Source organism: Apteryx rowi, unplaced genomic scaffold (assembly GCF_003343035.1).
Source record: "Apteryx rowi isolate R43461 unplaced genomic scaffold, aptRow1 scaffold_0, whole genome shotgun sequence".
Taxonomy (NCBI): domain Eukaryota; kingdom Metazoa; phylum Chordata; class Aves; order Apterygiformes; family Apterygidae; genus Apteryx; species Apteryx rowi.
Genome location: NW_020447195.1, coordinates 579,310 through 593,186, shown reverse-complemented (window position 1 = coordinate 593,186; position 13,877 = coordinate 579,310). Strand labels below are relative to the sequence as shown.

Below are 13,877 nucleotides of genomic sequence, written 5' to 3'. Positions count from 1 at the left end.
TGTGTGGGTCCTTTACTCCTGTACCACATGGCCTGCAGAGACAAGCATCATGGTGAAGTTACACAGGGACAGAACAAGATACTATGCTTCTGCTGTGTCAGGTTTCCAAGACTGAATATGAAAAGTTCTGCCTTTCCAGCAAAGAGATATTGAGAGGTTTGTCCTCCTCTCGAGGTGGTTTTTAGAAGAGTTGTGAACTTGCAAAGTTACACAAATGACTTTTTAGAGATTGAGTTTCAGTCATGCTTCTTGAGTTTTGCCACTTCGCTCCAGAATATATTGTTAGCAAGGCTGATAAACACCATTTGACTCAATCTGTTACTTGAGTTTGCTCCAGATTTTCTCATTGGATCCAGCTAAATTATGTTCTGTCAATTATTGGGCTGTACTTCTGGGCTACAGCTTTTATTGTGGGGATTCGCTGCTTGCTTTCCTGGTTCAACATCCAGAGGAGAGCGCAACCAAAGCTGAAAGGTGGAAGATGATAGTTATGAACTTGAGCTGTCTATGGACAGCTCTTCACTCTCTTCCTGTGCCTTTAAAACTCATGTGGCTCTCCAGGTTTTATCAGTGCACAGGTGAAGTGGAGCACCATTTGGTCATATATACTCAGTATAAAAATTGACATGATAATAGAGAGATTGACAATATGTACTTTCTATTAAAAATTCAGCTCGTTCTCTCTTTTTTTTTTTTTTAATCAGTAACAGCATCAGTCAAAAGAAGAGAGAAATCAGTTACGAAGAATCTTTGGCAATAAATAAAGCATTACCCAGAAAAATCGGCAACCACTCTCACCAAATGTTGTTCTCAAGACCCTTTACCTCTCAGAATTTTGAACTCCTTCTCTATTCTGTTTTAGAGACTGACTTCTCTTTAGCCTTAAAATGGTGCACATTTACTTTGGACTGCCAGAGATTGACACAGTCGGAGTCGTGCTTTTTTTCTGCTTGCTTGAGGATATATCTTCCATTGTCTATCTGTGTAGTGAAATACTTCTATTTGGGGTTTTATTGCTGTAACACCCACATGCCCCTATACCTTTAATGATGTTATCTTGATTACATTTCTGTACTCGCAGTGAGGCAGTGCCACATATTGTGGGAAACTGGCACACAAGAATTCAAATTAGAGAAGGGAAGTCAGTTCAGCTCCTGGTTCAAAAATCCTGTGTGTCTCATAAACCAGTTGCTAGAAGGCTATGTGTGTAGCAATTCACATCTGCAGTGCTACAGCTTCCATTTTAGAATGACAAATCATTTAGGGGACTGCGTAGTGAGTAAGCAACACTTAAAAATAGCAGATTTTTCTCTTGAGCTTCCAACAATCTCAGCTGAGGGATATCTGCCTCTTTTTGCAGACAGTTCTTGTGCTAGCAGAATTAGTACAAATACCTCTAGAAGCATGAGATGTTACTATACATCTGGAATTTGAGGTATTCCTTCAGTCCCTTTTAAACTTAGGAAGTTTGGAAAATTGCCAGAATATGCCTACACTATAAGCAACATTAAAAAGTCACTAGTCAGCCAGGGAAATACTCTTATTTTACCCCCTTCAAAGCAAACCTGAGGTCCTGATACGATAACGGCTGTGAGCAGAGGATGGGCTTTTGCTTGCTGGCACAGACTTCGTCGACACAGCTACCTGTGTTTCATAGATCTGACAATAGCAACTTAAGATTTGGCTATTAAGATCAAACCAACCTGGGCTTTCTGTGTTACACTAGGTCATAAGTAAGGCCTGGACATGTCCTGGGAGGGGCCTGCATTGCTATTTTAAATGGTAGAAATATGTTTGCTGTCCATGAGTAGCCACGCAACGCATTTTCCGTACTCATTTGCAGAGATCTTGAACAACTTCTTACTGAAATAATTCCCTGTGGGTGTTATTAGCAAGAGACTTGTGTCCTTCCATATTTATAACTTGTAGGTCGATGAAGGAGATCCTGGAATCCAGCCTGTTTGAGGCTCAGCAGCACTTGTCTCAGCTGGAGGTCACCAGGAGTCAGCTGGAAATCCAACTTCATACAGTCACTCAGGCCAAGGAGGTGATACAAGGTAAGAGTTTCATGCGCTTTGTCTCTGGCTCTGGTCATCCTCCTACCTAGGGCTGATGATGTGAAAATAATTGTCTGTCTGTGGTACAGTGCTTCTGAGGAGTAAGGGAGATGGAGACAGATCCCTTCTGCACCAAAATTCAAATGGCTTAAGGCTGGTAAAACTGGAGCCACTGTTTGTGTAGGCACAAGAGAGGGACTGAATCTCTTGCCATCTCTCTTGTTTGCAGGGGAAGTGAAGTGCCTTCATTGTGAGCTGGAAGCAGAGAGGTCTCGAATGAAGCAGGAACGGGAAAACATGGCACAGCAGCTCTTGCGGACAGAACAGCAGTATAACGATACCCTCAGGCTTCAGCAAACTGATCATGAAGTGGAAATAAACAAGCTCCTGCAAGACCTGGTAGGAAACAACATGGCCCCAATCTGAGGACATAGGCAATGACTTTGAATTCTTCAGGAAGGTTCATGGGCTGGCTTTAGATGAACAATAGTGTGAGTGCGAGAAATAGCACTAATTATCTGTTACAGGCCACGTGTTGCTAGGACCAGGCAGCAGAGCCAGTGTCTCATATTTGAATTGTGGGCATGCGATTTGTGGGCATGCGAAGGCCCACATGACTATATAGGGGACAGTGAATGCAACTAGATGTTCAGTGTGGGCCTAAGATGAATTCAGCAATTAATTGTATGCAGAAGGTTGGGTGAGCTCTGTGCAAAGCCTGACAGCAAGGAGGTAGGCTCTATCCAGATTCCTGATTACCTTGAAGTAGACTCCTAACGTTCCTGCCAACTGCAATCACAGAAACTTTTCTCCTTTCTTTCTGTCTTTTCCCGGTTGGCAGAGTTCTTATCTTTGTACTTAAAGCATTTGGAACAGGTTCCTTATTCCTGGTACTTCAGTTTCTGGCCTGTCTTGCGAATAGGGCATCGGGATATAGGCCTTTTCCTCACCCTGCAGTCAGTCTACATCTTTTCTTTGATGAAAATGGAGTTGAGCTTCAAAAATAGAGACTGTGAGAAGAGAGAGAAATCCTGAGGACAGATATGCTAGGAAACAGGCAGCCATCAGACAGGGGAAGGTAACATCTCGTCCTGTTCCACCTGCTGACCTTCCTTTTACGTTCCTTGGTAGGACAGCATTTATGTAGGACACAAGGCCACTACTGTGTGCTGTTCAAGTGGGGGTTTGTGGGAGGGATTATGCTTCATGTGTTTGTGAAGAGGTTGGATAGGACTTCATCTTGAAGTCTTTTCCTCCACTCATCAGGCAAGTGAGCGGGAAGGGCATCATTCAGAGCTACGGGAGATGCTGGAGCGCTGGGATAAGGAGAAAGCAGAGGCAGAAGGAGAGCACAAGAAGAAGCTGTTGGATATGAGGCAGAAGGTTGCTACCATGCAAGTTCAGCAAGAAGAGGAACGAAATAGAGCTGAAACTGCCAAGAAAGAGGTAAAGAGCCTGAATGGAGAATACGTGTATTTTTACTTTTCTGGGCTCCTTATTAGTGGTGCTCCCCTTGACACTGTGTGTCTGGCTAGAGGTCTCTCTTGGATGCCTTTTTGTGTACCAAAGTGGAGCCTTAGCAACCAAGCTGAAAGAAGTCACCTGTACAGTGAGATACAGAAAACATGGAGATACGGTAACTGGTTGGGTATTGGGCTGTGTGGAGCATGCCCTTGTGTCCCTATTTTCCTGATGTATTTGAGGTGTTTTCTCTATTGAATTTGGCGATGTGAAAGGCATGCAGGGCTATGTTTGGGAGTAAGAATGAGACCGCTCTTCAGAAGCCAGGCAGAAATGTTACCTTTCATTTTAGATTTTTGTCTTGCTAATGTGTTTGGATTTTCTAAGGTTTATCTAAGAGTATCTTCATTGTGCTCTTAATGGTCCTTTTTTTTCCCCTGAAGTTTACTGATGTGCTTTTATAGCCTTAAATACATTTATGACCAAACTGAGTTTGTAGGACTGAATCCCTATGAGGCTAGGTTTTTTGTTTTGGGGAGTAAGGGGATGTTGACCAAAGAAAAATATTTCTAAAAGCTGCTCTGAAATATTTCTGAGCAGAAAAACAGAGGTGACCTCTGGGCTGTGTTTGAAGTCACCTGTTTTGTGTTCAGACCTCATATGCCAAAGCAACCTCGTCATATACTGGGAGTCCTCTTAGTGTGCTGCCCAAAGTCGTGCTCTTTTTTCAGAGCATCTAGGCGCAGCAGTACCCACAGATGCAGGTATTGGAATGACAGGACCAGTTCTCAGAGACAACAATGTGTCCCTCTAATGTCAAAACTTTACCAAACTCCACTGAATACCTTAAAATTGAAGTAACTTTCAACAAACCCCGTTTAGAATACATGAATTTTCTAAAGGAGCTGCTAGCTTCAGCCCTCTGTTGGCCTTGCATTTTCTCTGCTGCTACCCAGGTGCAAAAGTAGCTATTGAATGACGCAGCAGAAGACAAGGAATAACCTGACCAACAACATCAGACACTTGATAAATGTAACACATTTTCATATTAGATAAAAGACTAAGAGTTTATTGAGGATCCAGTCACAGATGGACCATGTTTATACTGCCAATCTCACTTAAAAAATCTGTGCCTCCCAGTGAGTAGATACTGACCTAGACCAGGAGCATATTGCTTTGAAAATGTGTGAGCCTGTCAGCCTTTGAGCCTTGCCACATAAATTTTGTCTGTGACATTTAAACACATCTTCTCTCCTTTATTTCTGTGCAGATCCTGCTAGAAAAAGAGAACGAGAAGAAGGCTTTATTAGAGACACTACTTCAGACTCAGGAAGAGCTAACGGAAGCCTGCAAGCAGCTAGAGCAGCTCAGATGGGATGTGAAAGACCAGCAAGAGAAGGGACAGGTAAAACTGACTAGCAGGGTAGGTTGAAAGAACAAGAAATTGGCAATTGGACATAAACTGAGAGAGGGGCTGATAGAGCCAGCAACAGAGTGGGAGGCAATAACAACTGAAACAGAAGTCCTGGGATTGGGGAGAGAGGTACTACTGCAGGCACTGAGGCACAGGGCCTGGTAAGCTCCAGAGATAAGCCAAAGGAAGGAGGAGTTACAGTAGAAGCAAAGCAGGATAGAAAAGCAGAAAGAAGTGGCTGAATGAAGCCAATTTGGGGACAGAAAGAGGAAAGACCTGGAGCTGACAGCTGGCCCCAGTAACTTGCTCTCCATTCTTGGTTACAGAACATCACAGAAAAGCTGCAAGCAGAGCTTCAGGAAGCTCAGAGTAAGTTCAAGGCAGTGGAGAATAGGCACAAGGAAGAAATCAAAACCCTCAAAGAGGAAATGAATGTCCTTCTTCAGCAGAGGGATGCTCTACAGAAAAAGGTGACTGAAACAGCAATAGACACTCCAGTCTTCATACGGGTGGTCTCTCCACTTCTTGCTTCTTCATTCTGTCACTGCAGAGGAAGCTGAAGGCGTAGTCCCTCTGACTGCCATCATACTCTGGCCTCCATCTCTGCTGGTTTGAAAGAGACTTACCTGTCTGCCTGAACCTCAGCTGCTGCCCTGAACAGCCCTGGACTAGTCCTTTTGCCTGTTATTTTTGCCAGTAATCATCAGCAGGGTTTTTTGTTGGTCTGTTGCTGCTATCCTTAATTTTTAAGGTGCTTTTTCAGATGAACGTGCTGTCCCACTAAAGTGTTTAAACAAGTCAGCTGTATCTAATGCAACTCTGGTGCTCTCATAATAGGATGAAGTTTAAATCTGTTCTTTCTCTTTCCTCACAGTATATGATACAGCTGACAGAGACAAGCTTTAGTCTTTGACTGCTCCGTTATGTTTTATTTCAGGTGGAAGAGTTGAAATCTCAGCTAGCAGTGTCTGAAGAGTCTTGGCAAGTAATTGGCCGTGAAGCTCAGGAGCATCTGTGTGAGGCACAGGAATTGTCAAGGCAGAAGATGCTAGAGGTTGTGCACCTTGAGAAGATCCTGGAGGAGGAGAGGAGCCGGTGGGAGGAGGTAGAACATCAGAACAAGGAGCTGCAAGTCTGTCTGCAATCCTTGGAGGGAGAAAGAAGTCAATGGGAAGAAGTACAACGTCACAACACAGAATTTCAGGCTTCACTGAAGGCCCTAGAGGGTGAAAGAGCCAGGTAACTGAGACCATGTGATAGACTCTGTTCTATTTTAACAGATTCCTTCTTTTAAGTTTTTGCATATATAAGTGACTCTGGCAGCATTTCCTATAAAAAGCAGAGTTCTGAATTATCCATGTAGAACTGTTTCATTCTGTTGTTGTTGTGTTTTATTCTTTCTTTTCTTTTTATCCTTCACTTAGAGTTTTTCTGAAGCCAATGGTTTTTAAAGTAGTCCTTTTCTTTAAGGGAGGATTTACCTAATGAAAGAGTGGGCATATTAATACTTTTAAATGCAACTTTCAGGGGATTCAAACCTAAAGCACATCAAAGGAAGCAAGATAAACTGCAGTATAATGGGCTAGGTAGATCCATCAGTCCTGCCTTGGGTCCAGTGAGCTTTAAACATTTCGGATCTGTATCAATCTTCATTCCTGATTCCTTTGGTCGGAAGCCTGTTTGTCTGTTATGTTCTTCTGGGGCATCCTTAAGGTTGAGAAGAACCAGTGGTGGATAGAGCTGCCCTTTGGTACCACATGTACTGCATGCAAAAGGGGACAGGATATGAGATTGTACCTACATGTATCACTAAGGCTTTTAAAGTCTTTTTTCTAAGTATTTGAGTACACGTACATGCATGTACATGTACATATATTTCCTCTGTGGAGACAAGCATAGAGGGTACGTGCTTGGGTATGACTGCCGGACTGACTTAGGTCTGAACAAACAGCCTAGTTGTTTAGATAAACCTCAGCAGACGAAGCAATTTTGCTGTTGGTGATGGGAATCCTGAGGGTTTATTAAGTATTATACCATGTAATAATGGAGTTGCATGCTCTCTCTTTCCTTCAGGCTGACTCTGTCTCTGGAAAAGAAGGAACTGAGTCTCAGAACCCTAGAAGAAAACAGCCTTGCCCAGCAGAACGAGGTGTCTAAACTGCTGTCTGCCATTCATCAGGCCCAGCAGCTCCATTCAGACCACAGAAGAGAAATACAAGAGCTTAACAACCAGGTGCCTAAGCCCTAGCATCCTCTTCTTTTGAATACCACCTTCAACTTGTAGGCAATGAGTTGTTTCCCTTCCCAGCAACACGCATTCCTTCTGGCTTCTGCCCCGAGACTTTGCACATTGAAGTCAAGGCTGGATCTGCTATGTTTTCCCCTGTGTTTTCCCCTATTCTCTCATGGTTCAAGGCATTAAGTCTCTGAGGAGAAACAGAAGACTCTTCTGGAGTTTTTCAGTACCTCTGTTACAACTGTTGTCCCCAGATAGTTCTTCCTCCTCTGAAGGGCACCTAGCAATCTGGTGAAACAGAAATGGTTATTGCAATCTGTAGAAGGCACTTCCATCTCAGCCTGTTCATCTTGCATTTTGGAGATGCACAATATGGGATGCTGATTGACTCCCCTTTACTTCTACTCTCTGGTGTCTCTGGCAGCCACCACACCCATACTGGGATGTTTGATCTGCCACCTCACTCTGCCGGTCATTCACCTAAACACAAGCACATACAGACAGATTCATTTCTGAGGTTGGAGAGTGTGACAGTTGGGCCATTCCTTCGGGATTGGGGAAGCTTCCTTTTGACCTCTAGATGCTTGTTTCTAGCCTATTCTCCGTTTTGCATCATTTGAATCTTTTGGTTTTTTGCCTGTCTCCTTTGTGTGGTGTTTGCTTGAAGTAATTTCTGCTCCACTGTTTTCCCTGCTTCCTGCTCTGCTACCTCAGAAACTGCTCTGTCCCTGAGGCTCTGTGCACTCTCTGTTGTAGGTTCAGTCACTCCAGGAAACGGTGCTGGAGAAAGAGGCTGGCCTAGCAGCTCGGGAGAAGCAGCTGTTGCAGGATCTGGAGCAGTCCCGAGCAGGCGAACGGTGCTTGAGGGACTCTTTGCGGGTGCTGGAGGCTGAGATGTCTGAACTTCATCTGAGGCTTTGTAGCACAGAGAACAGAGCAAAGGCATTGGCTACAGAGTGCCAGCAGGCTAACAGTGCCCACTGTGAAACCCAGGCCCAGCTGGACAAACTGCATTTGGTTCTCTATCGCATGCTGTGTGGCAGCACTGATACAAGCAGGGACTTGGTCACTCGGACTTCAGGCAAGTGTGGGAGGCTGGACTGAGAAGTTTCTAGAGTGCGTATAGGAAAGCAGGTGGAGGGAGGGGTGGTTCTTTGTAATCCTCATGGACTCATCCCCTCAGTTTAGATTGACCCACGCCTCGAGAAGTCTTGAAAGCCTGAGGTGTCTGCAGAGAGAAAAGTCCATATTTGTATGTGGGGAAATGACCAGCATCAGCATGAAATAGGGCCCAAGACATGGAAGCGCATGTGCATCTTCTTTGGGACAGTGCTGACGTTAGTGGGCAGCAAAATAACGTTATCCTGTAACACGTGCCTTGCTGTAATATGAGCTCTAGGACAGCCTCTGAGGCACTGCCACATTCTGTATATAAACAGGCCTCTCTTATTGGAGACCCTCCAATTAAAGCTTGAAACAGAATGGCTTCTTTCTTCAGAACAGGATCATGTCTGGGGCCTAACTGTTTCTCAGGCCAGGGACCTCCCTGTAGAGATCACAGTGGACAGAGTGGCAGCAGCCCTACGAGACCTACACCAGGACCTGAAGCAGACTCAACAAGATTTGGTAATGTGTCTCTGTAGTACAACCAGAAATCCTGTCTCTGCTGAACTGAACTGACAAGCAGACTGCCAAAAACAGAATGGGTGTAAATTCTTGCTTTCATGTAGGCCAGGTTTGCTTGCTGCCATGGGGAGAAAGGAGAATCATGATCACAGCTACCATTCCTGTCCAACTGGTCCCATCCCTGCCTTGGCTTATTCCTGTCTTAGCTTTTGTACCCCTTTGTCTCCTTACAGCTGTGGCTCTGTCTGTTCATACTGCTCTTCTTACTTCCTCCAGAATGATGCCAGGAAGAAGTCACAGGAGCTGGAGCTGGAGCTGAGCAAGAGGCGAGCTGAGAGGGACCATTTCAGTGCCCACAATCAAGAGTTGCAGAAACAATTGGCTCAAAGCCAGGAAGGTACAGCCTCTACTTTCCAGTCCACTGAGCCCCTCCTGTCTCACCAGCAGGGAGCTCTGATACCACACAGTGAAAAAGTGCAATGCCAGGAGATGGGAAAAGAAAAAAACAAGGAGCATGAGGCTTATCCCTAGAATTACCAGTGTAGGGGAGTGAAAGCACTGCCAGCCACTGGATCCTTCAATGTGAAAAGCTTTCACTCCTCTACACTGGTAATTCTAGGGATAAGCTACCAGAAGAAGAAAGATGTTATGAGGCATCAAGCTGCATCTCCTTTGCAGTGACATATAACCTGAAAGGCACCACCTTTGCACATGTATCACTGCCTTTCAGGTTACATGTCACTGCAAAGGAGATGCAGCTTGGTGCCTCATAACATCTTTCTCCATATGCCCTTTGAAAACCCCAACCTGCAAAATCTTATCTTTATTGACTGCCTTTTCCTTTTGCATTTGCAGTTTCACAAAGCATTAGTTCAATGTTAAGTTCCTGTGTTACTGCAATTGCCAATGCATCCTTTTTTCTGCTTCTGTCTAGTTCTCTGGTATCTAATGCTTCTGTCTTTTCTAGGTGTCCTCTGTCTGGTACTGATTTAGTGTCTGAGCTCACATTCATAACAAACACAATTTCTTACTTCCCTAGCCACATCTTACATGTCTTTGGTAACGTGTTCAGTATGAGTTTGTCTAGAAACTTTCATGTGTGACTAATTACTTCTGTCTTCCTCCAGTCTCCTAGCCTTCTCAGAGCCTCCAGTGTTATTGGCCTCTCTATATCATAGCTGAACTTTGCATCTCTGCTCTTCTCTCTGTCATGTTCCTCCCACTCTCCAAATCAGAATTGCTTTTCCATCTCGTTGTCTTGTTTTCCTTGTCTCAGACTACAGGAACAGGAAAGTTGTTAGCATTGTTCATTGCCTCCCCTACAAGCCACCTTCTGCTCGTGTAGTACCTTTAGCTAATCAATATTTCTCTCTTGTTCCTTCTCTAAGATTGAACTGCTGGTCATTTTTCAGTCTGTCTTCACAGGAAAGTTTTCCAGGCCTTTGATCATCTCTAGTTCTGCAACATTTGTAGTTCTTTGTCATATATGGTAACAGCTTATGTACTGTAAATTTTGTTACTGGATGGATCCTGCTCTCCCGCTTGCCCATTTCTTCCCTGTTTAGTTCCTGTGTATTCATCAGTAACCCTTCTTGTTTCCAGTCTCACTACTGGAGTGATGCTCAGATGTTCTTGCCTAGTTGTTGTCCTAGTCTCCCTGAATACTTCCTTTTCCCTTTTTCTGTCAGTGCACAGTGCATTCCCCTAGCACTCTTTTGGTCAAATACCTCAAAGTGCATCTTCAAGCACAACACTAACATCTGTTCTCTTTTGTAAAGTCTCTTCTGTCTTCCTGGTCAATTAACTGTGTCATAGTCGGTCTTCACTTTTGCTTCCGTCCAACCCTTTTCCTTTAAGATACTAGATCTGACCTTCACCTTCTGTCCCTGTCTTTGCTTCATCCATGCAGGTTCTATCTACTTCTAACACTGTGGATGACATGCTGCTTTAGCTTTAGCCCTAGTCTTTCACAAGCAGAAGAGCAACTGCTTTTTCATATTTTTCTGAACCTTGCCACTTTCATTCCACCTCTTTTCTCTGGCTGGAAGTTTCCTTTATTTCTACTTGCTTTGAAAGTCATTCTGGGTCTAGGGCTGGTAAAACACAGTCAGATGGGAAAATGTTTTCTCCCTAGGATGCAAATCAGTTTGGTTTTGCTTTGCTTTTTCCCCTTCTCCCTGACCTTCACCACTGCAGAGACACAGATGGCAGAAGGCAAGAAAAACTCTCTGCAAGCTGCCTTGCAGGAAGAGGCTGCTGCTCTAAAGAAGGAGGTTATGACCCTACATCAAGAGATGGCATCTTTGGAAAGGACACTTGAGAGCACTGAGAAGCAAAGAAAGGATGTCTTGGTGAGGCTAGCAGATGCCATAAAGGGCAATGTCTTACATATTTTATGGGCCTTCTGTTGATGTTCTGAGGAACAGCTTTTCTGGTACTGGGTGGTGCTGTGCAGGTTTGGTCCAGTTCTGAGAAGCTTGAAAATCAGAAGGTAGTTAAGAACTTTGTGTAACAAGGTACAGAATATGCAAATACTGACCAAGTTTGCCTCATTTTCCCCTTTCATCTACCCATCATTTCTTGTTTCCCAGACTTTTGTTTTCCTGCCAGGCCATGCAGCTGTATTAACAGAGCCATCACCCTGAGTAAAAGAAGTCAGTCCAGAAAGGAGAGACCGTTAAGATGAACAGTATCAAAAAAATATCTGGAGAGACCACAGACCACTACAAGGGCAGAAGAACAGTATTTATACCAGTGATTGTTTTTTAATTAACTTTCCTAATAGCATTCTTCTGAATAAGTATGAAAGCATGCTGGAGTCATGTAAAACTCAGTTATGATTCAGGCTGTTTGTTTACCTCAATCCTGAAGATTTCTGCCCTTTAAGCATTAATCAAAATAACTTTCAAACCTTGTCTCTATTTACATTGCATGTTTTGTGCATTTTTTTGGTTGTCACCAAATAATATATATTTATATTCATAAGTGATCTGGAAAATGGGGTGAGGAGAGAAATTTTGCAACTAATAGAAAGTAATCCAGCATTTCAAGGCTGAGGGTAGACTGTGGGATGATGTAGATAAATATATATGTCTGCAAGGGAAAACCAATCCTGGTTTCAAACACAGAATGACAGGCTGTGATCTGACCGTTATCTCTCAAGAGCGATGGCAGTGCGGTTCTGGTGGATGGTACCATAAAAACACTATATAGTAGAAGTTAAAAAAAAATTCAACTATTGTGTTGTTCTCTCTTCCTTTCCTACTAGAACATCATCATGCCACTTACTATATCATAATTAGCCTGGACCTTAATCCTGGGTGCTGTTCTGGCATTTCCTCAGAAAAGACACAGGAGAGCTGGAAGAGGCTCAGAGAAGGGCATCAAGGAAGATAGGACCAGCTGAGTAGGCTGAGATTCTTCAGCTGGGGAAAGAAATGACCTGTAGGGTGGCATAGCAAAGGTTTATGACATCCTGACTGGCAGGGAGAGAGCAGGCAGGCATCTTTCACTGTGTTTTCCAATGGAAGAACAAAGGTCATCAAATGAAGCTAGTGGCAGCCAGGCTGCAAGCAAATGAGAGGAGGTGTTTTTTCTTATAGCATAACAGACCTGTTGAACACCTTGCAAATGGGTGTTGTAAATGCAGAAAGTTTGTATGTGTTCAGAAAGAGACTGTGAAAGTTCTCACAAGCTGTGTTAGCACTAGGGTTGTGGAGGACAAGTATCATGTAAGTTTACCCTATTCTTGCTCTTCGCAGAGTATGGGCTTATAGCCACCATTATATACAGGATACTAGGCAGGATGGATCCTTGGTTTGAGCCAGTGCAGCTGTTCTTATATGATTAAAAATTTTCTACTTCTTCATTTACAGTGACTCCAGAATCAGCTGAGGCCAGAGTTTGCTAAATATAGTACAGTTCTCAACTTACTCTTTGAATGAAAGTTGAAAATTTAAATGTAACAGGGAAACTAACTGAATAGCTAGATTTTTCTGTTAAAAGCTCAAATTGCAGCCTTTGACTGCCACGTCATCCAGCCACCAAAGCAGGAATTCAAATCTAGTATGAAAAACAAACATATATGTATGAATTATTGAATCTTCTCCCCACTCTGTTACAGCATGAGCGGGACACACTGCAAGCAGTTAAGGAAGAAATGGTATGGGAGATAAAACTTCTTCAGGAATCGGTCACAGCCTCTGAAACTCGAGCAAATGCAGCAACAAATATGAAACACTCCCTTGAACAAGAACTTCAAACTACATTATCTGTCTTGAAAATTAAAAATGAGGAAGTGGCAGCTCAACAGGAGAAAATCCAGATGCTACAGAAAGAGGCAGCAGAGGTGAAAGCTTTGCAGGAAGATCTTGTTCATCTGACTGCCATCCTGTCAAAGAGGGAAGGAGAAATTAAGTTGCATGAGGAAAAGATTAGAACGCTGGAAGACCAGAACAAAATGCATCGAAGTACTCTAGATGACATTATTAAAGACAAAAGAGAGGAAAAACAGAAGATAGAATCCCAACAAGAACAGATATGGGAGCTAGAGAAGCAGCACGAAATGCAGACAATTACTGTAAGCAAGATGAGGAAGGACCTGGAAGAACGAGACCAAGAGATCAGAACCAAGCAAGAACAGATACGGGAGCTAGAGAAGCAGCGAGAAATACAGAGGAGTGCTCTAAGTAAGATCAGCAAAGACCTGGAAGAGAGAGACCAGGAGATCAGATCCCAACAAAAACGGATACAAGAGCTGGAAAAGCAGCAGGAAAGGCAGAGGAGTACTCTAAGCAATACCAGGAAGGACCTGGAGGAGAAAGACCAGAAGATCAGATCCCAGCAAGAACAGATACGGGAGCTAGAGAAGCAGCGAGAAATACAGAGGAGTGCTCTAAGCAATACCAGGAAGGACCTGGAGGAGAGAGACCAGGAGATCAGAACCCAGCAAGAACAGATACGGGAGCTAGAGAAGCAGCAAGAAATGCAGAGGAGTGCTCTAAGCAAGATCAGCAAAGACCTGGAGGAGAGAGACCAAGAGATCAGATCCCAGCAAGAACAGATAGGAGAGCTGGAGAAGCAG

At 43.8% G+C, this 13,877-nt stretch overlaps 1 protein-coding gene across 1 annotated transcript in view; it reads left to right on the top strand.

Moving 5' to 3' along the window:
- CEP250 (centrosomal protein 250) overlaps positions 1 to 13,877 on the top strand; it is a 33,286-nt gene that overhangs the window by 10,988 nt on the left and 8,421 nt on the right. Inside the window, 13 exon segments of the mRNA XM_026080188.1 lie at positions 1,930 to 2,057; positions 2,287 to 2,456; positions 3,324 to 3,503; positions 4,789 to 4,923; positions 5,259 to 5,402; positions 5,870 to 6,171; positions 7,006 to 7,165; positions 7,925 to 8,249; positions 8,672 to 8,745; positions 8,747 to 8,794; positions 9,071 to 9,191; positions 10,991 to 11,145; positions 12,918 to 13,839. Of these exon segments, the coding sequence (XP_025935973.1) occupies positions 1,930 to 2,057; positions 2,287 to 2,456; positions 3,324 to 3,503; positions 4,789 to 4,923; positions 5,259 to 5,402; positions 5,870 to 6,171; positions 7,006 to 7,165; positions 7,925 to 8,249; positions 8,672 to 8,745; positions 8,747 to 8,794; positions 9,071 to 9,191; positions 10,991 to 11,145; positions 12,918 to 13,839 (2,864 nt within the window).